The sequence below is a fragment of the Alexandromys fortis genome, unplaced genomic scaffold, assembly GCF_014885135.2.
Source record: "Alexandromys fortis isolate MF-2015 unplaced genomic scaffold, M_Fortis_MF-2015_v1.1 scaffold_2_26212498_36691700, whole genome shotgun sequence".
NCBI classification, from domain to species: domain Eukaryota; kingdom Metazoa; phylum Chordata; class Mammalia; order Rodentia; family Cricetidae; genus Alexandromys; species Alexandromys fortis.
Window position 1 is genome coordinate 4,483,656 of NW_026067931.1, and position 20,426 is coordinate 4,504,081.

Consider the following 20,426-nt stretch of genomic DNA (forward strand, 5'->3'; position numbering starts at 1 on the left):
ATATATATATATATATATATATATACACACACACACATATATATACATACACATACATATGTTTAAAGGCCAACCGTGTTTCTTATCATAAGCTCTTCTCAGTAGCAAGATGGGTTCCTTGGGACGTAATGAGCTCCCCATCCCTCAAATTGCATACACCGTGTGTCCTGCTAGCTGGGTGTTTATTAGCTCATCTTCCTTGCATTAACTACATGGAAACAGTGAGTCCAGAACCCAAAGGAATTAAGGGTTAAGGGCCAAAGTTCTGATAGGCCATTGTCAATGTGTTGACTCATGTCCATGTGGGTTTGGTGGCCTGGTCTTACTACTTTCAGAACTAACACCTATAGGTTGATGTCACTGCCTCATGTATCCCAATCATTGACTAAGATCAGTAGCCAGTAGGACACACAAAGCTGGAAAATATTAGTCCCTGCACCCTTCCTGGTCTCAGTCCCACATGGAATGTTCTATCTGCTCTGGATGTGAGGTCTAGTATCATCTGTATAGCATGTCTGTGAATTCCAGGCCAGAGAGCAATATAGCTATGCATGATGAAAAAATGTTCTTCAGAGTCATCCATCCAGGGTATGCCAATCAAAGGCTATTATTCCAAGTTCTTCCTAACGTTGTACTTACTATCTGTTCGCCATGCCTTTGGAACGTTCCTGAATGCCGGGGGGGGGGGGGGGGGGGGGGGGGGAGCTTTAGCCTAGATATGTCCACGTTCATCACAGCAAGGAGATGGTGCTCATTAACAGCAGTGGAACGGAACTGGTTTTCTATTTCTAACCACTTCATCCCACTTTATGATCCTTGGATTTTTAAATGCAATTTTATGGGTCATTGGTGTTGGAAAGGATTCTCTGCCTCCCTCCCTTCTTACTTTTTTCCATTATCAGACACTTACTCCTTAAGAACAGAGTAAATAGCAATGCAGATGTAATCACAGCCTTATGAATGTACAGCTTCCCATCGCTACTTGGACATTGGCCATCTGATACAATGAGCTGATTTAAGTGGTCCTCAAAATAGGCAAGTTGTGGAAGCATCTTTGGAGACGTGAAGGCTAATCTAGTATGTTGATGACCTTTGCTGGCTTTAGCCCTGTTCAGAAGGCGCCATAGGCACTTGCTTTGTGTATATTTGGACCTATTACCATTACCTGGAGTTTCTCTACAGTGGCCATTGTAAATGTGCACATTGCATTGTATGAATACAGCCTTGACCCACAGCATAAACAAACAGGGACTTAACTGTGTCCTGGGATCCCGTTGAGTGTGTTCAAGGGACCTGCAGGCCACCAGTCTCTTCTCATGTATTTGCTGGGTTTTCAGCTGACAGCCCTGGCTGACATGGAACTCCTTATGTAGACCAGGCTGACCTCAAACTCACAAAGATCTGCCTGCTTCTGCTTCTTGAGCACTGAGATTAAATGGTTGACCCCCATAGCTGGCCTCATACGTTTTTTTTTTTTCCTTTTTACATTTGTCCTGTAGTAAATGTAGAGTTTGCAAATATCTTCTCTTATTTTGTTGGTTCTCTTTGCACTCTGTTATTTCCTTTGCTATGTATAGACTTTTTAAATTCTGATATAATCCCATTTTCTATTTTTGCTTTTATTTCTTCATACCCAAAAAATGAGGCAGTATATGCTAGGTCATATCCAAAACCATCATAGTCCAGACCAATATAATGGAATTTCATGCATGCTTCCATGCTTTCTTCTAGAAGTTTCGCAGTTTGAGAGCCTACATTTAAGCCTTTCATATACTTTGAGCGGATGTTTGTGTCTGGGGAGAGACAAGGGTCTGTTTTCATTCTGTATAGTTGTACAGTCTTTGCAGCGGCATTAACAGAAGTGATTGTTCTTTCTCTGTTGTGTGTTCTTAGCACCTTTGTCAGAACAGCTGTCTGTAAATGCATGGGTTTGTTTCCGGGCTCTCTGTTTCATTCCCCTGGTCTGGTCCTATGGAATGCCGTGACAATGCCTCCTGGGTCGCTGCAGTTCATGTTGTCTTTGAAAAAGAGTAGTACCATGCTTCTCGCCTTATTATTTTTCTTGTAGATCTCTTTGGTTGTTTTGGATCTTTTGTGGTTCCATACTGGTGCTACAAAGCAATGTCTACTCCTCCTCCCAAAGTCTTAATGACCAACCTGAAACATGATTTCCCCCAAAGTTCACTACATAGAGCCCCTATGTTTATGGCATCCTTACAGAGTATAGAAGTAAGAGATTACTTACATGGTTATGTGCTCTCCTTCTCCAACTAGCTGTACCTGACAAGCCTTACCCAGTAGCAATGGCAGGCCTCCCATAGACCCATCTAGTCTCTCCTAACTGATAGGCTCTAAATACTCTAGCCCCTCCCCCAAGCTACATGCAGCATTGCCAGTGGGAGTTAGTAGTTGAGAGTTGCGGATACTCATTCAAGCAAGTATCTCCTTGCTGTGCTAGGGTATAAACCACCAACAGCTCAGCTGAGATGAACTTTCACAAGGGAACAAGATGGCAGTTGCTTGGCATATTGGACAGCAACTCACAGCACATTGTAAAAGAAAAACTAATAAAATTAAGAGGCAGTGCCAGATTTGGAAAAGCCATCTACTACTATAGGAACTCCATAAAATGTATCAATATGCATCTAGTAAAAGTTTAAATGGAGTGGGGCGGTGGTGGCGCACGCCTTTAATCCCAGTACTCAGGAAGCAGAGGCAGGTAGATCTCTGTGAGTTTGAGGCTAGCCTGGTCTACAAGAGCTAGTCACAGAACAGGTTCCAAACTACAGAGAAAAAAAAAAGGTTTTAATTGAGTTACCTTATGTTCTAGTTAGGTTTCTGTTGCTGTGATTTAAAAAAAAAAAAAAAAAAAAAAGCCTGACCAAAAGGAACTTTTGAGCGAAAACTGTTTATTTCACCTTAAAACTTACAGTCTGTTATTCAGGGATAGGACAGGAACTAAAGTAGAGACCATGGAGAAATGCTTGTTCATCTTGCTCTCTTATACCACTAGGGACCACCTCCCCAGGGGTGGTACCACCCACAGCAGTCAAGAAAATTCTTCACAGACCTGCTTGCAGGCTAAACTGATAGCGGCATTTCTTTAACTGATATTCCAACTTACGTCAGGTTAGCAAAGAACCAACCAGAACACCCTATAACAGGAGAACCAAGCTCTCAACTAGATGCCACATGCTGGAATGGGTTACTGTTTTAGAGTTTTTGGCCAACAAGGTCCCATAAATCCCCCAAACATTAATGGCCATTGTCATTGCTCTTGATGGCCTCCCAGAACTTGATGGTAGGACCGTACTGCTAATGACACCACTTCCATAGAAGTTGGGCCACTTCTGGCTAGCTTTCACAGTGGTGGGAGATGCTGTGTACACCGCCAGAAGAGAAAGGTTGCATTGGATCGTAGGTTTGCTTGGATAATATGAATGTTTTAACAGGGTTTACTCTTCGAGGCTACTCATACACAATACCCTTCTGTCTGTCTGTCTCCAGTTTCATCTAGAGTTTCATAGTTTTCACTGTGGAGATCTTTTACCTCATTGGCTAGATTTATTTCTAAGTGTTTTGTGTAGCTATTGTAAATGGGATTTTTGTTGAAGTTTGTAGAAATGCTGCTGGCTTTTTTAATGTTGATTTTTGTATTTAATTACTTTTAGCTCGTGATCATAACTTGTAGACTCTTCAGAGTTACCTACTTTTAAAAATCATGTCATCAGAAAATAACAATTTAATTTCTCCCTTTCTTGCCCTTTAATTCCTTCACAAATATAATATTTCCTCTAGACACATCTTATTCCAAATCAGCGTGTTTCTGGTGGCTGGATTCCTTTGAACTTATTATCTAGTTGATTATTTTTATTTGGATTTTTAGTAAGTACTTCAACAATATCAACATTTAAAACCCCAGTCACTGTGTGCCCTGAAGAATGGGTCCTGGCATTACATTTCCGCTCTCTGGCTACAAGAGTTGAGAGGACAAAATGCATTGAGTCTTCTGTGGTAGAGGCAGGGTCTTTTAATGAGTTTGGACCCTGCCTGATGCAAGAAGTCAGAGATTACAGAAGTCCCCCCAATCTTACCACTCCATCTCCCTCAGTGTCGTTGTTTCCCCTGCCCACCCCTGGAAACCTGTGACCACTGTAGCTTCGGCAAGCACCCATAGCGGCCGCTCTGTTTAATGTGTTCACACGCTCTATAACTCTGTCTGCCTTTCCCCTGGATCAGCGGCAGGGTCAGTAAGGATCTACAGGATACCAAATATTATATGCAGGGTAAGGAAGCCTACCCCAAACCCCTGCATTTAGATGTTTCTATCTTTAAAAACATCAGTTAACCACAAGCAACATATTTTTAATTGTCTAAGTCATTGTGTGTGTGCCTGTGCATACATGTGTCTGTAAAATACACTGGAGAAGCAGCAAATGCATTATTAGGCATATCCAGAGGAGATTTTAGACAGCTTCATACTAAAACTACTAATAATAATTAGGGAAGGGATAGTACATGTCCTTTGCTACTTGGAGGCCACAACCGTTGAAATGACAACCAGATTGTGTAGATCTGTATACCCTAACTCTTTCTGAACCAGGAGTTAATTTCTTCTTGACAATTGTCATCATCTTTGGTTTTTTTGTAAGATCAGGTATGACATGATGACGGAAAATCCCAAGTAGGGGAGCTGGAGAGCCGGCTCAGAGATTAAGAGCACCGGCTATTCTTCCAGAGGTCCTGAGTTCAATTCCCGGCAGCCACGTGGTAGCTCACAGCCATTATAATGAGATCTGGTGCCTTCTTCTGGCGTTCAGGCAGACATACAGACGGAACACTGTATATATAATAAATAAATAAATGAATCAAAAAGAAAAGGAAGGAAGGAAGGAAGAAAGGAAGGAAGGAAGGAAGGAAGGAAGGAAGGAAGGAAGGAAGGAAGGAAGGAAGGAAAAATCCAAGTAGGGCTGGGCATAGTGGTGAACATCTTTAATCTCAGCACTTGGGAGATTAGAGGCAGGCAGATCTCTGTGAATTTGAGGACTCTCTGGTCTACATTGGTGAGTTCCAGGACACCCAGATGTACATAGTGAGACCCTGTCTTGAGAAGAAAAAAAAGAAAGAGGAGGAGGAGAACTATCCCAAGTAGAAACTGTGGTGAGGAGAGATTTTCCATGTTTCTTTTAACATTTTAATGAGAAACTGTTTTTAAAACTCCATAGAGTGCATTTTTGACAGGGCTACCCTGCCATTTTTTGTGGTTGACAAGAAGATGTTAATGCTTTCCTTGGCTTCAAGAAGAGTCACAGCACCCCCTCTTGTGTACACTGGCCCTCGACAGGACCGACGGGGACAGAAATGAATAGGCTTCCCATTGTTCTGTGCGTTTTCACCAGGACATTTCATCGGTGTAAACAGTGAGCCCTTTGTCATCTTGCTTCGCCCCTTGACCCTGGTGGTTCTGTTCTGCTCGTGCCGTGAAGCACGGAGGTGGCAGGCATGAGACAGGCACTAATTATTGGACGCGGAAGCATTGCTGACCCAGGACGTGATTAACCGGTCCTTTGCGGTTTTTATTCCAGGGCATTAGCACTGTCTGGTTATCTTGCTTTGGTTGAGAAATCCAGGACAATAGCAGTGCTGATGGTAACGTTGGCAATTTCCCTGTTTGTTTTGCAGGTCACGGCCAGGGGCTTTGGGCCACTGCTCCAGTTTGCCTACACTGCCAAGCTGTTACTCAGCAGAGAGAACATCCGCGAGGTCATCCGCTGCGCCGAGTTCCTGCGCATGCACAATCTGGAGGACTCCTGCTTCAGCTTCCTGCAGACGCAGCTCCTGAACAGTGAGGATGGCCTGTTTGTGTGCCGGAAGGACAGCGCATGCCAGCGCCCCCAAGAGGACCATGGGAACTCTGCAGGAGAAGAGGAGGAGGAGGAAGAGACGATGGACTCAGAGACAGCGAAGATGGCTTGCCCCACCGACCCCATCGGCTTTGAGGCCGCTGCCATTCCTGTAGCCGAGAAGGAAGCCTTGCTACCTGAGTCTGAGGTACCCACAGACACCAAGGAAAACTTAGAAAAGGATGCGTTGACACAGTACCCTAGATACAAGAAGTACCAGCTTGCATGTACCAAGAATGTCTACAGTGCGTCCTCACACAGTACCTCAGGGTTTGCAAACACGTTCAATGAAGACAGCCCAGGCAATAGCCTCAAACCGGGGCTCTCCAGGGGACAGATTAAGAGTGAGCCACCCAGTGAAGAGACCGAGGAGGAGAGCGTCACACTCTGCCTGTCTGGAGATGAAACTGACATCAAAGACAGACCGGGGGATGTTGAGATGGACCGGAAACAGCCCAGCCCTACCCCTACCCCCAGTACCCCTATAGGAGCCACCTGCCTGGACAGATCCAGGAATGTGTCCTCACCTTCCTGTCTACGGTCTCTGTTCAGTATAGCAAAGGGTGTGGAGTCGTCTGGCCTGCCAGGTACATCTCAGCAACACTTTGTCAGGAGTTCGGCGTGCCCTTTTAACAAGGGGATCTCTCAGGGTGACCTTAAAACTGACTACACCCCTTTCACAGGGAATTATGGACAGCCCCACGTGGGCCAGAAGGATGTGTCCAACTTCACGATGGGGTCGCCGCTCAGGGGGCCTGGGCCGGAGGCTCTCTGCAAACAGGAGGGAGAGCTGGACCGGAGGAGTGTCATCTTCTCCTCGAGCACGTGTGACCAAGTGAGCACTCCAGTGCATTCGTATTCTGGGGTGAGCAATTTGGACAAAGACCTCTCTGAGCCGGTGCCAAAAAGTCTATGGGTAGGGACTGGCCAGTCCCTCCCCAGCTCACAGGCCTACTCCCACAGCGGACTGATGGCTGACCACTTGCCAGGCAGGATACGGCCCAACACCAGCTGCCCGGTGCCAATCAAAGTCTGTCCTCGCTCTCCTCCATTAGAGACCAGAACCAGGACCTCCAGCTCCTGCTCCTCCTATTCCTATGCAGAGGATGGGAGCGGGGGCTCCCCCTGCAGCCTCCCTCTCTGTGAGTTCTCCTCCTCACCCTGTTCCCAGGGAGCCAGATTCCTTGCCACAGAACACCAGGAACCGGGCCTGATGGGAGATGGGATGTACAACCAAGTCCGACCCCAAATTAAATGTGAGCAGTCTTACGGAACCAATTCCAGTGACGAATCTGGATCATTCTCAGAAGCAGACAGTGAGTCGTGTCCTGTGCAGGACAGGGGCCAGGAGGTAGGGAATCCACCTGAGTTCAAACGTATGACCTGCTGTCTCAGTCCTTGACCTGAATTGTTCCTCTCAAGCATCATTCTGAGACTGTTCGTATGTGTTGTCTTAGTTAGGGTTACCATTGCTGTGATGAAACACCACGACCAAAACAGAAGTTGGGGAGGAAAGGGTTTATTTGGCTTACACTTCCATATTGCTGTTCATCATCAAAGGAGGTCAGGACAGGGCAGGATCCTGGAGGCAGGAGCTGATGCAGAGGCCATGGAGGGTTGCTGCTTCCCAGCTCACTCCTCCCCCAAGGCTCTCTCTGTCTGCTTTCTTGTAGAACCGAGGACCACCATTCCAGGGATGACCCTACCCACAATGGGCTGGGCCCTCCCTCATCAGTAACTAATTTAAAAAAATGCCTTACACCCAGATCTTATGAAGGCATTTTTCTCAATTAAGATTCCCTCCTTCCAGATAACTAATTTGTATGTCACCAGCACACATGTCAAGTTTAAAGGTGGCAGTCAATGGTCTGGTAGCAGGAAGTGGACTGTCCCTTCCTTCCTTGGAAGCAGAATGCTGCAAGGTGATTCCAAATTACTCCCTTCAGTCTTAGAAAGCCTTCTATGTCTAACCTGGATTCCAGTGCTCAGTGAGCAGAGGCAAACTGAATGCAGTGCATGTAAGTGTGTTGGGGGGGTGCTTTCAGTCTCCCCCCTTTCTTCTCCCCTGTCTTCTACCGACTTTGGAAGGATGCCCTCATGTTTGCTCTTCACCCCTTCGTTATGAAGGGCAATGCATAAGCTCCTTCAAAGTGATGAACTGGAGCCAAACAGAGCCTGCCAAACAGGTGCTTTTCCTGCACCTTGTAAGTATTTCTTGTCAACAAGACACAAGGTGGCTCTGTCTCTATCACAGCGCCGATGACAGAATGCTTATCGTCCATCCTAGACACGGGATCCCGGCAGAAGCGCCCTAGTCAACACACACAGCTGTGTCAGGGCTCGCTTCCCAAGCTCCCACCAGCGATAAGAAGACATTCATTTAGTGGATAGTGTTTCTGTCCAGCCTGAAAGCATTGTGCTTTGTCGATAAAAAGTATATAAAGACTTCATCTGTGGGTCACTGTCTCTGGGAGCAGGAGTGGGGACAGTACTGGCTACATCACAAGCAAGACTCACATAACTACGAGAAAGAAGAGTGGGAGTCCCAGAGGTCCCCAGTTCCCTAGTAATTTGAATGTTGCCTAGACAGATCTAAGCATGTCTAGGTCGTGACCTGGTATCTACTGCACTGCCTTGCTGATTGACAGAGACCCACCCAGAGACTGCCGCTGTGGCTCACACCTGTCTCGGGAGCAGAAGTGAGCAAACCCAGTGACAGGTCTTTCCCCGTGTCTGAAAAACACAGAAAGAAGACATATGGGTTGGGGCTGTGGCCCCATGGCAGGGTGCTTGTCTGCCTTGGCCTGGTCGTGGATTCAGTCCCTGAAAAAAAAAATGAGAGAAGGAAGGAAAGAGAGGAAGGACAGGAAGGGAGGGAGCTGCCCATGAGGCCAGTGCTCTCCGTACTTACCTGCTTTTCGGCCTTTCTTGCTCAGCAAAGGTTAGCTCTGCCAGATAGCAGGAATGCGTGAGAGGCGAGGTGAGGTAGCCTAGGAGCCACGTGTGGTTGATTCAGCATCCACAGGGCCGCGGGGCAGAACGCACATGCCGGGAGCTCTAACTTCAGGCTGTTTTGAAGATGGACTCCAACGCTGCCTAGTAGCTCTAGACACACCCTGGCTTCACTTCCTCTTCTTTGCTAGCCTGCCTGGTCCCGGCTTTCCTGTTAGTGTCTGGCAGAAATAGAGAAAGACAGAAAACCACTGAAAAGGATTTAATTTAAACAATAGAAATTATGAAGGCACTCTGGACGGGCGGCCTTCTTGTTCATATCTTCTCCCCTGGAGTTTGGGATGGGGTTACTGTCGATGCCTGTGACATGCAGCCCTGTTCCTAACAGAAGACTGAGGCTTCTAAAAACCAAGAGCAGGTTGTGTTCTCTCCTCTTGTCTTCTTTCCTCTGACAGCTTTTGTGAGGTTTGCTTTTTGTCCCTGGAACTGTTTTAAGTGTGCCTCATGCAGAAAGTTAGTCACGGAGTCAGCTCCATCCCACAGCTGATCTTCTCAACAACTGGCAGAGTCAGGACAAATGCTTCTGAGCCTTTGAGGTCTTTTGAAGACCCTACACTTAGCCCAGGAAGTCATGTTTCTTAGGAACTATCAGTTTCAGATACCCAAGATATGCCAGCTGGGTGGTGGTGGTGCATGTCTTTAATCCCAGCATTCTGGAAGCAGAGGCTGGTGGATCTCTATGAGTTCAAGGCTAGCCTTGTCTACAATGTGAGTTCCAGGCCAGCCTTGTCTACAACAGTGAGTTCCAGGATAGCCAGGATTACACAGTGAAACTCTGTCTTGGAGGGGGAAAAAAAAAAACAAATAACAAAACAGATAGCCAATGCCGTCCATAGACACATTTTCTTCTCTGTTGGACTAGGTCAATCTCCACCTTAGAACTGAAAACCGTGACACAGGGGGAGGAATCATTCAACCCATGAAGCAGCCACAGACAGGACAAGTCTCCCCTTAAAATGCCCTTGCATTTAATTTTTATTTTTACTTTTCAAAACAAACCTGTAAAGCATTCATAAGCAGTGAAGGACACATTTGCCAAAACTCCCTGCCGTTTCATGAGTCACACGCCAACCTTCTCAGTAGCTTGTGTTGGGCAGGAGGAGGCTAGCAAAGCTGAGGTTTTTCCCCAGTGGTGGAAGTTACTTCCCAGAACCACCCAGGCCCTCGGCATGAAGGTCCCCCTGGGAGTTAGTGACTTGCTTCAGGAGTGACTTGGCGTAGGTAGAAGTTCTGCCCCCAAATACACCGAGTTCCCATGAGTTTTAACTTGTTTTCTTGAACTGATCCATAAGATACAATAGTATCTATCTTGGATTCTACCCAGATAGGGTTTGAGTGTTTTCTTCCAAGTAAACCATAAGACACAACCGAGTCTGAGATAAAACCTGGGGCTCCTCTCTCAACCGGCCACCTGCGTAGATAGCCCTGCAGCGTCTCTCCATCTTCTGAGCCAAAATGCTGGACCAGAAGAAAAACATTAACATGCCTTGCTTTCTGTAAAATCTATGACCGTGTTAAATAACTCTCCTAGGGCATAAAACAGACTTTTCCCATCCTTGTTCTCCCTTCCCTAGCTTTGAAAAAGCTTCAGTTATTGGGTTGGAGAGTTGACTCAGCAGTTAAAAGTACTGTCTGCTCTTTTGGAGGGCCCAGGTTCGATTCCCAGCGCCCACCCACATGGCAGATCACAGCCTTCTTCTGTAGCTCTGGCCTCTGCAGTTACTGCATATTCATGGTGCACTGACCCGACATACATGTAGGCAAAACACCTATACACATAAATCATAAATTTTTAAATAAAATACAATCTCCGTACCATAAAATTCACCCTATGAGAATGAAAAGCTCAGTGTTTTTAATATTTTCGCAGTGCTCTGCAGCCACCCCCAGTTTGTGAACTAGCATAGTTTCTTCACCCCAGGAATAATACTGTTCCCCAGTAGCAGGTCTTCCTCATGGCTCCTTTCCCTCCACCCCAGGTGAGCACCCGTCCACCCCTGTCCTGTGTAAATGGTATTTGGCTTTCTTCATTTAGGATAGCATTTTCAAAGCTTATCTCTTCCGTAGATAGACCCATCTGGTGTATTTTGGTATATCAGAGCTCCATCCTTCTAATTGCTGATATATTTTGTTAGGGCATACCACATTTTATGGATCCATCATTGCTTGAGAGAGTTTTGGTTGGTTCCGATTTCTCCTGGGTGTATTTTAGAATGGTGCTGTGAGTATTTGCATGCCAGGTTTTTGTAGACAGGCTTCCAGTCCCTTTGTTACCTGTCTCTAAGTGGAATTGTTGGATCATGTGATGACTCTATCTGTGGCCTTTTGAGGAACTACACAGCCGTTTCCACGGCAACTATACCGTTTTTGCATCCCCCCTCCCCCAATCAGTCTAGGAGGGATCCAGTTTGTCCTCTCTCTGCCAATACTTATTCTTCTCTGTGTGTCCATCTAATGGATAGGACATGGCATCTCCTATGTTGACCAGTCTGTTTTAGATTTTGAAAGCTGTACAAAAGTCACAGTTCTCTTCCAAGTGTCGGTGCCCTATAGTAAGTTCCCAAAGCCTTTCTAAGTGACTGTGGTTTCAGGAAAGAAACACTGGGAAGATGGTTTATTTCCATATCCAAAGGCCCTGGTTAGCTGGACTTTCTTTATTGACATGCTTCATTTGGAGAGGAATAAAAGCATATGATAGTAGCCAGGCATAGTCTCATGTGCCTTGTAATCCCAGCATTTAGGAGGTGGAGGCAGGAGAGTCACAAGTTCAAGGCCAGCCTGAACTACGAGGCCCTGTATTAAACAAAACAAAGTGAAAAGGGGGGGATGTGTGTGAGGGAGGGGAGCCACCATTAAAATAGTACAGAATAGCCATGTCTAATTCTTCTCACCAAATTACTGAGTTGGATATTCTGTTTATTTTCATTTTTATCTTTCTTTGATAATTTTTAAACCATTATTCTATTATTCTTTGACAATTTCATACACATATATAATATACTTGTCTTTTTCTTTGTTCCTTCCTTTTTCTTTCTGAGACAGAGTCTCTCTATGTAGCTCCAACTGTCCTAGAACTCAGTCTATAGACCAGGCTGCCTCTAACTCACAGAGACCTGCCTCTGCCTCCCGAGTTTAAAGGTTTATCCCACCATACCCAGCTTATTTTGGTCATTTTTAATCCCAGGTATTCCCTCTCATCCCTTCCTGCCCCCATGAACCCCTTCTTCCCAGTTAACTTGAAAACTTTCTGTGTAAGATTTTTGCAGTCATCCCTGTGATTTGTTTCTGCAAGTGTCTGTAATTGATCTGCTTAATAAAAAGAAGATTTTGAATGGCAGCATAGAAGTCAGCTGTGTTCATAATCAAAACAGAATTTTTATATTGTCTAGAACATTCTCAGTGTTTGGAATTCCTAATGTTATATGTCTGGAAACCATAGAACAAGGAAAGATGGGTCTTAGCTCACCCACAGAGCAGGTCCTTTCTCTGTTACCTCATTTTATTCTCCATAGCCATTCCAATGAGACAAGTATTATCTCTGACTCACAGAACCTCAAAAGGTTCAGGACAGAGAGAATGAGTTACCTGGGACCACATAGCTAGTAGTCTTTGTAGTCTTCAGAGTGAACCCCTGGTGTCTGGGATACCGAGTAGAAGGGAGGTGATACGGGAGCATCTATCTCTTGGTCTTGGAGAGCCCATATATTGTCATGGCCTCCAAGGTGCCCACTCAGTCTGGCACTGTGTGCCTATGGCTTCAGCTCATATCTGGTAAGACCCGAGAAGGGAAGCAGAAAAACTTCACAGTCCGTTCTTCTGTTTCTCCACCCTCCTTCTCCAATATCCTTCAGCCAGCACACTGGAAGCAGCAGGCAGTAAAATGTGTGTTCACAGACTTGGTGAAGCAAGATAGCGAGTGAAAACTGCAGAGCAAACATTGCAGAGAAATCCATCAAGGCAAGATAGGCATTGTTTCAGAGTGGGAACTTTTCTTCTTTTGTCTCATATTTGAATTCTGCATAGGAAGTGGTGTTTTTGATTATATTTTTAATGGAGATGGGGAGGGTAGCTTAAGCTCCAGGATGTGGGCGGTTGTTAGCAAGTAGTTTTCTGACTGATGAAAAGGAAACACCGCCTCCCAGGTCTGCCTGCAGCTTGTCCAACCTCCCTGGTCCAGGCTTTCTATCTAGCCATGCAGATGTGCTGAGAAGGGAGGTTTAGGTTTCATGCATCCTTCAGCAGGTCCTCTGCCCTTTGCTCTCTCTAGATCAGAGGCCCCTGGTTGTGCTGCAGGAATCCACTTCACAGATGGCTCAAGAGCTGGGGCTCTCACAAAGTCTAACCTCCCTTGGGCATTCTTTGCTGGGCAGCATACGTCCCATACTGGAAAATGACCTCTAATCCTGCACTCCCTGTGAGTTCCAGAGGTTTGAGAAGAGTCAGCACTTTGGTATAAGATTGGGTACAGCCAACAGGAACGTATTGTGCAAACCACAGCCATGGCCTGTAGTGCCCTCTTTGGCCCTTGGTCTGCTGACTCAGTGGCTATTCCTGAATCTCTGAGCCTTAACTGAGAACCAAAGTAGTTGACAACTAAAGAGAGGCGTCACCTACAAACCCACAGGCACGTCTGCTACGCAGCCTCCCAACCCAGAGTCCACTGAATGTAACTGCAGGCCGTTCAGACAGGGGGCAGTGAGAGCCTGCAGAATGTTTCTTCGTGTCCTATTGTCTGTTCTGCGCTGTCTCTGGGGACCCAGAGAGTAAACACCTCTGATGAGAAGTGCAGTGTGAAAGGATGTGTTGTGCAGGAGCAGGGACTCAAACAGCAAGCCCCACGAGCTTTTTGCGGGGGCTGCTGTATTCAGCTTCTGGAAGAAAGAGAAGACCGCCTTGGCCTTCTCTGTGCTGTTGAAATTTGCAAGGCCCTGCCACATCACCCGGCTTCCAGCCCTGGGTGGGGAACATGTGCGTCCACAAAAGCCTATGAGGAGAACTTTCCTAGTCGAAGGCCTGGGGCTGCTGCTGGTCTCCAGGAGTGCCCATTGACTCAGAAACACAGAAGGGATGTGATGAAGCCTCTCTGCCCCTTGGGGAGCACAGCAGGTGCTCCCACCTGTAGTCACTGTAAGTTCTTCCTTTCGGTATGGCTAGCAAATCTAAAAGCACAAACCCACCACAAGAATGAGGTTCCCTCACCCCTGGTAGGACAGAAAGCCCGCGGTTGACTCCTTTCTTCGCCCCCTGACCCGCTTTAAAGAGCAGCGTGATTGCAAAAGCCCTGATGAAATTTTCTGTGGGGTTTGCATTTGCTTCCAGGACTTTGACACTGCCTTTGTTGATTTTTCCCTTTCTCCTGCCAACCCTCCGTCTATCTGCCTGTGTTGTGTTTGCTGTCTAGATCATTTTAAATACAATAGCGTTTGGTGCGGAAGCCCTTTTGACTCTCCTTGTGATTGCACTGTTGGCGTGTTTTCTTTCAGAAAATAAGTCAATGCGATCTGGAACTGAAGCAGGGTGGCTCCACTGTCAGCAGAAGTAGGAGTCCCATGAGCCCTAAGAGTGCACACAACCTTTGTAATGCCCAAATTCAGTGCCTCTAATATTGATGTCTGTGCTAGGAACCATCTAGGATCTAACTATCTGTTTACAGATATCCGAAGGGAAATTAGCAGTCTTCCCTATCAGTGTAAGCCTTATAGAAACACAGCCCCACAAACCAAGGCCTTGCCCAGCCCCTGAAAAGGAACTGTTTGTCCTGACTGCTTGTGTTTAGCACTCAGAGCAGGGCTGGGCCCTCAGTGGTGTAATTATTCCCCTACAGTTTCCTGTTCTTGGGCTGAAGTTTTGCAGATGTCGTGGGACTCACATTCACCATGTGGGGTTCAAATCAGAGCATCCTCTGGGAGCCTTCCACAAATGCCACATGGAATAAGCTCTCAGCTAGGAAGTAACCCGACGAAGCATGTTCCCCCGAGCATGGGAAAGGCAAATGATTCTTTAACGGGCTTGCCTTGCCTTTGTGCGTGGTGGGCAACTGGGCACAAAGGCCAGGACTGCTGGGCCTCGTGTCTCTGTGACACAACTGTATTTCTGAGTTTAAGCTAGAAGAGCCACGTCCTTGGCCTCTTAGAGAACATAGACTCAACACTCCACCATCTGAAGACTAACAAATAAGGATGCTTTCTTCGCTAGAATATTTTGAGCAATGAAACCCAGGCCCACAGGCTTTTTCTAGGGACCGTTTCTCCTGAGAGCTGTATGAGATTAGTGGCTGCCCCCCCCACATGCCTTTTTTTATGAGGGCTCATCCGAATTGTGATTTACTAGAACAAATAAATGTGCTTTGGATTTAAAATTTTTATCAATATATTTTTTTAATTAGCAACTTATATAAATTGCATGTTATAAATATTTCATGTATTGGGATAAATAACATGTTCTTGGAATTAAATTTACCTGTTTTGTTTTATTTTATTTTTACTTCATTTAATGTGACTGCTGTCAATTTTTTTTGTTTTGTTTTGTTGTGGTTTTGGGGTTTTGATTTTTTTGGGGTTTTTTTTTTTGGCGGGGGTAAGTGTTGGTTTGTGTTTTCCCAAACTCACAAAGATTCTCCTGCCTCGGCCTCTTGCCTCTCAACTGCTGAGATTAAAGGTGTGACCCACCATGCTAAATTAGCCTTCCTGACTGATAGTGTTAGCCTAACTCATAACATTTAGGCTTATAGTGCCACCTGCTGGCCCAGCCAAAAACAAAATTTGTGAGAAAAAATAGCCTGAACCAGGTCGTTGGGTGGTGGTGCACGCCTTTAATTCCAGCACTCAGGAGGCAGAGGCAGGGGGATCTCTGTGAGTTTGTGGCCAGCCTGGTCTACAAGAGCTAGTTCCAGGTCAGGCTCCAAAGCTACAGAGAAACCCTATCTTGAAGAAAAAAGGAACCTGAGCCTGAGCTGGGTGTAGTAGCCCAGGCTGGCCTCTAGCTCCACGTGTAGCCGAGGATGCCCTTGAGCTCCTGGTTCTCCAGCCTCCACCTCCTGGGATTACTGAGATTGCAGCTTTCCAGGAGCTGCAGAAACATAAATAGTTAAGGAAGTCCCCAAACTGTCAGCGCCGCCTCAGCGAAGGCAGGAATAAACTTTTAGACATTGCAGACCTGAGCCCCAAACCCTGTGGTCCTGATGAGGCTTTAGAGATGGGGAGCCTGGGTTTGTGTCTCACCCTCTGAATTAGGCATGAATCTATTGCTTTAACCCAGGCTGGTCTCAAACTCATGTTGTAGCTATGGATGGCCCTGAATTTCTAATTTTCATGCCTCTACTTCTGGGTTTATAGACATGTGTCACTATGTCAGGCCTCTGTAGCTGCTGTTCTTAAGAAATAATACATACCAGAATTTAACAACACAGAGAAGACACCTCCAAGGGCATGTCATTCTCTCTCTATTATTTTGGAATTTCTTATTTTTACTTTATGGTTGTTTTGCCTGTGTATATGTCTGTCTGCATACCTTCCTGAGTGCCTGGTGTCCACAGAGGTCAGAGGAGGAAAGGATGTTGGATCCCCTGGAACTGTAGATACAGATGGTTGTGAGCTCTCAAGTGGGTCCTGAGAAAAACAGCCGGTGCTCTTAACTACTGAGCCATCTCTCCAGCCCGTCATTCTCTCTCTAGAAAGTGTTTGCCTTAACTTGTCAAGGACTTGAAAGTAGGAATCTTGGTGATAAAATATGCATTTCCACGTGATAAACGACCCCAAATCTTATTGGCTTACAGCAGCAGTGGGCCACTTAGCATCTCTTGCAGTTTCTGAGTGTCAGGAACTCAGCAGGCCCATCTGAGCCTTTCCAGGGTCAGGTGTCTGTTGAGATTGAAGTCGGGTGTTGGCTGGGGCTACAGTCATCTGAGTATCTCACTAACTTCAAGGATCCACTTCCGAACTGGCAAGATGGTTCATCATGTCAGGGTGCCTGCCGAGTCTGACTCCCAGAAACCCATACAGTGAGAGAAGAAAACTGAGTTCAAAATAAATGAATGTGTTTCCCAGGTGGTCCATTCAAGTAACTGGCAGGACAGAGGCAGTGAGCTGGAGGCACCAGGTCTGCCCTACAGAGCAGCCAGTGTAGCGGGACTAAGTACGAGTCTCGGTGCCCTTCAAGGCACAGCCTCAGGGAGGCAGTGGCGGGGAGGAGGCAGAAATCTTTAATAAATAAATAAATTTAAAAAAGAAAAAAGAAAGAAAGAAAGAAAGAAAGAAAGAAAGAAAGAAAGAAAGAAAGAAATAAGAAAGAACACATAACGCCATCCGCTGAGATGCACCTATCAGAAGGAAGGCTTGTGCATCTTGGTAGAGGAATAGCAGCATTATGTTGTAAGAGGAAATGTAAGGTATGGTGGCCATTTTTTTTTGGTGGCCATTTTTTAAATAAATATTCTAAGTGCCTAACGTAACACAAACCTAGAAAGCATCCTTGTTTTGCACATGAGGAAATTGAGGTTCACAGAAGTGACGTCACCTCCTTGAGTTCTCATTCCGTGTGAGCAGTAAAGCCCATTTCTGAGACCTCCTATCCGGGCAGGCTATCTCCTTGTGTTTTGTATGTGTAACAAAGACTTTTGCTGACTGTTGCGTATGTTCTGTGTCTTCAAGGTGTACTCGCCTATCTTTCAAGTCTTTGCATCAGTCCTTAGAAGATAACTTTACATCGATCACTTTGTTGAGCTCACTTGTGGAACTTGTTGAAGAGAGCGTTGATAAGCCGTAGTCTCCCTAAAATTAACAGTTTCCGGTGTGAACCTCAGGAATAATAACATTATAATTTGTGTCTGTTTCTATTGCATTTTCCTTTCTTGATGTGCGTGCGTGTGTGTGTGTGTGTGTGTGTGTGTGTGTGTGTGTGTGTGTTGAGACATATTCTCACTTTGTACCCCAGACTGGCTTCAAACTTACTATGTAGCCTATGCTGTGCTCAGTCCTCCTCTTCCTCGTCCTCCTCCTGAGTGTCGGGATTAGAGTTATACACCACCACACCTGTCTTTCTTGTATGTGTTTGTATTGTTTAATTATACAAATATTTCACCTCACTGTTATTGACACAAGAGATTATGAATCACTACCTGCTTTCAGTGGTTTCCATATGATTTGGTCATCTTTAAAAAAAAATGATTTGGGGACTGGAGAGGTGGCTACGCAGTTTAGAGCACTGACTGCTCTTCCAGAGGACTCAGCTTCAACTCCCAGCCCCCACATGGTGTCTCACAACCCTCTATAGTTCCCGTCCCAAGGAAGCCAACGCCATTTTCCAGCATCCATAGGCACTGTACACATGATGCAGAGAGGTGCATGCATGCAAAACACCTATACGCATAAAATTAAAAACAAAATGGAAAAACAAGCAAGCCAACAGGTGAGGTTTCATTGGGGCTGGACAAAAGGCTCAGCAGTTGAAAAATGTGTACTGCTCTTGCAAAGACCCAAGTTTGGTTCCCAGCACCTACAGTAGGCACAACTGTCTTACACTCTCTTGTGGCCTCAGTGGGTACCTACATATGTGTGCACATACCAACATACACACGCACACGTGCGCACAAACACACACACACACACAATGTTTTAAAGAAGTTTTACCGTTCTGTGGTGTCTTGCTCCAGCTGCTCTAACCCCGCTTTGGTGTTCTTGGTTCCAGGTTAAACTTCCTTTTCCTGTAGATCAGATCACAGATCTTCCCAGGAACGACTTCCAGATGATGATTAAGATGCACAAGCTGACCTCAGAACAGTTGGAGTTCATTCACGACATCCGGAGGCGCAGCAAGAACCGCATTGCCGCCCAGCGCTGTCGCAAGAGGAAGCTGGACTGCATTCAGAATTTAGAGTGTGAGATACGAAAGCTGGTGAGTAGGGGAGCAGGTAGTCGTCACATCCGTTAGAGCTGGAGAAGTGGAGGGACAGGTTACCCGTCAGGGACATCTGGCTTTATTCTCAGCAGAAGCAATAGATGTGTATCTGGAATGTATGTAGATGTACAGGTGTGTCATCGTGTGTCATATCCTTCAAGTTCCTTATGAAATTGGTTCTTTTTATTTTCCAAATGTGTGTTATGCATGTGCACTGTATGCATATGAACACCAGGTACTCTTCTAAACTAACCCTCTACTCCTATGACTGATTTTCATAACTAGCATTCTGGCCCATGTAATTGTGTGATTCTGAGCACACAGTAAAGATCTAAGCTATATACCAGGCAAATATCTAAAACACTCTATTGGTTCGTTCAGTTGAAAGAGCAAAACAACACTGCTCTCCCTCCGTCAGCATTTTCCAGGTCTTAAATAATACACTCTGTGTTTTATTTTGCTTTCTAACGCCGCCACCAGAAGCACCTTGAGACAGGAACGGTATGATGGCATATTCATCCCAATCACAGTCCATTGTGAAGGGAGGTCAGAGCAGGAACTGGAGGCACGAACCAGCCAATGCCGAAGGCACGGAGCAAGCCGTGCTCACTGGCTTGCTCAGCTTTCTTCCATATACATCCCAGGACCACCAGCCCAAGGGTGGTACCATGCACAGTGGACTGGGCCCTCCTACATCAACCATTAATCAATAAAATGCCCCCCATAGACTTGCCCACAGGCCAGTCTGATGGAGGCAGTTCCTCAACTGACAGTCCCTCTTCCCAGATTATGCTAGCTTGTATCAAGTTGGAAAAAGAAAAAAAAAACTCTTGTCCTCTTGCCTCAGTGCTGAACAAGAGTTCCACATGTCCATCCACACACATCTGTACACCTGTGACTTAGAGATTCATAATAGGGTCTTTGGCTTCAGTTTTGGTTTCTTACAAGAGGATCTTCCTATGTAGACCAGGCTGGCTTTAAACGCAGGCCTCCTGCCTCTGCCTCTGCCTCCCAGGCTTTGGTAGGGTAGGCATGTACCCCCGAGGTTCCCTGGCTTTAACCAAGGCTGTTCTTCCTTTTCTGAGGAAAGCCAAAACCATGTCACTTCTGCCACCCTATTTTCTTCTCCCACGAAGTGTCCAGAACAAATTTTAAATGAGCAGGCAGGCCCACAGGCAGTAGTGCCTAGAGCGAGGGGTCGCAACAGAAGGGCCCCAGACTCCTTTCCCAGAACGCACTGGCCCTCATTTTTAGACCCCCGGGTTCAGTGGAGAGGAGGCCAAGTCGCTGGACCCGCTCGCTTATGACTCAGTGGCGGGGATGACTTGAGTGGTCAGGGCCGGCCAGCCTGGTCTGCCGCGGCACCGTTCCCGACAGGCCCTGTACTCAGTTCCTGCCCCCCCCCATGTCTCCCACATGCTCGGCTCCCTAGTTTGCAGATGCACATAATGTATTTCTCTCAAGCTGCACTTGTACATCTGCTTATTTTTCATTTTTAAAACATGTTTTCTAGATAAATTTATAAATATTTTAGCAGGTGTCCTTTCCCCGTATAAATCTCTCTCTAGCACACATACCCACGCTGCCTGCCAGATTGCATTCATATCAGGACATGCA

The 20,426-nt window shown here is 46.1% G+C and overlaps 1 protein-coding gene and 1 long non-coding RNA gene across 3 annotated transcripts in view; one reads left to right on the top strand and one right to left on the bottom strand.

Moving 5' to 3' along the window:
- The window catches only part of Bach2 (BTB domain and CNC homolog 2), a 336,584-nt gene that overhangs the window by 310,578 nt on the left and 5,580 nt on the right, over positions 1–20,426 (top strand). For both annotated transcript variants that reach the window (XM_050145478.1, XM_050145479.1), the window contains 2 exons: positions 5,683–7,254; positions 18,600–18,806. In XM_050145478.1, the coding sequence (XP_050001435.1) occupies positions 5,683–7,254; positions 18,600–18,806 (1,779 nt within the window). The remainder of the gene's footprint in view (positions 1–5,682; positions 7,255–18,599; positions 18,807–20,426) is intronic.
- LOC126503649 (uncharacterized) lies at positions 5,801–14,803 on the bottom strand. Its single transcript, XR_007592354.1, has 3 exons — positions 12,501–14,803; positions 8,815–9,076; positions 5,801–5,914 (listed from the first exon to the last, which is right to left on the bottom strand). It is a non-coding gene; the product is annotated as an uncharacterized lncRNA (long non-coding RNA).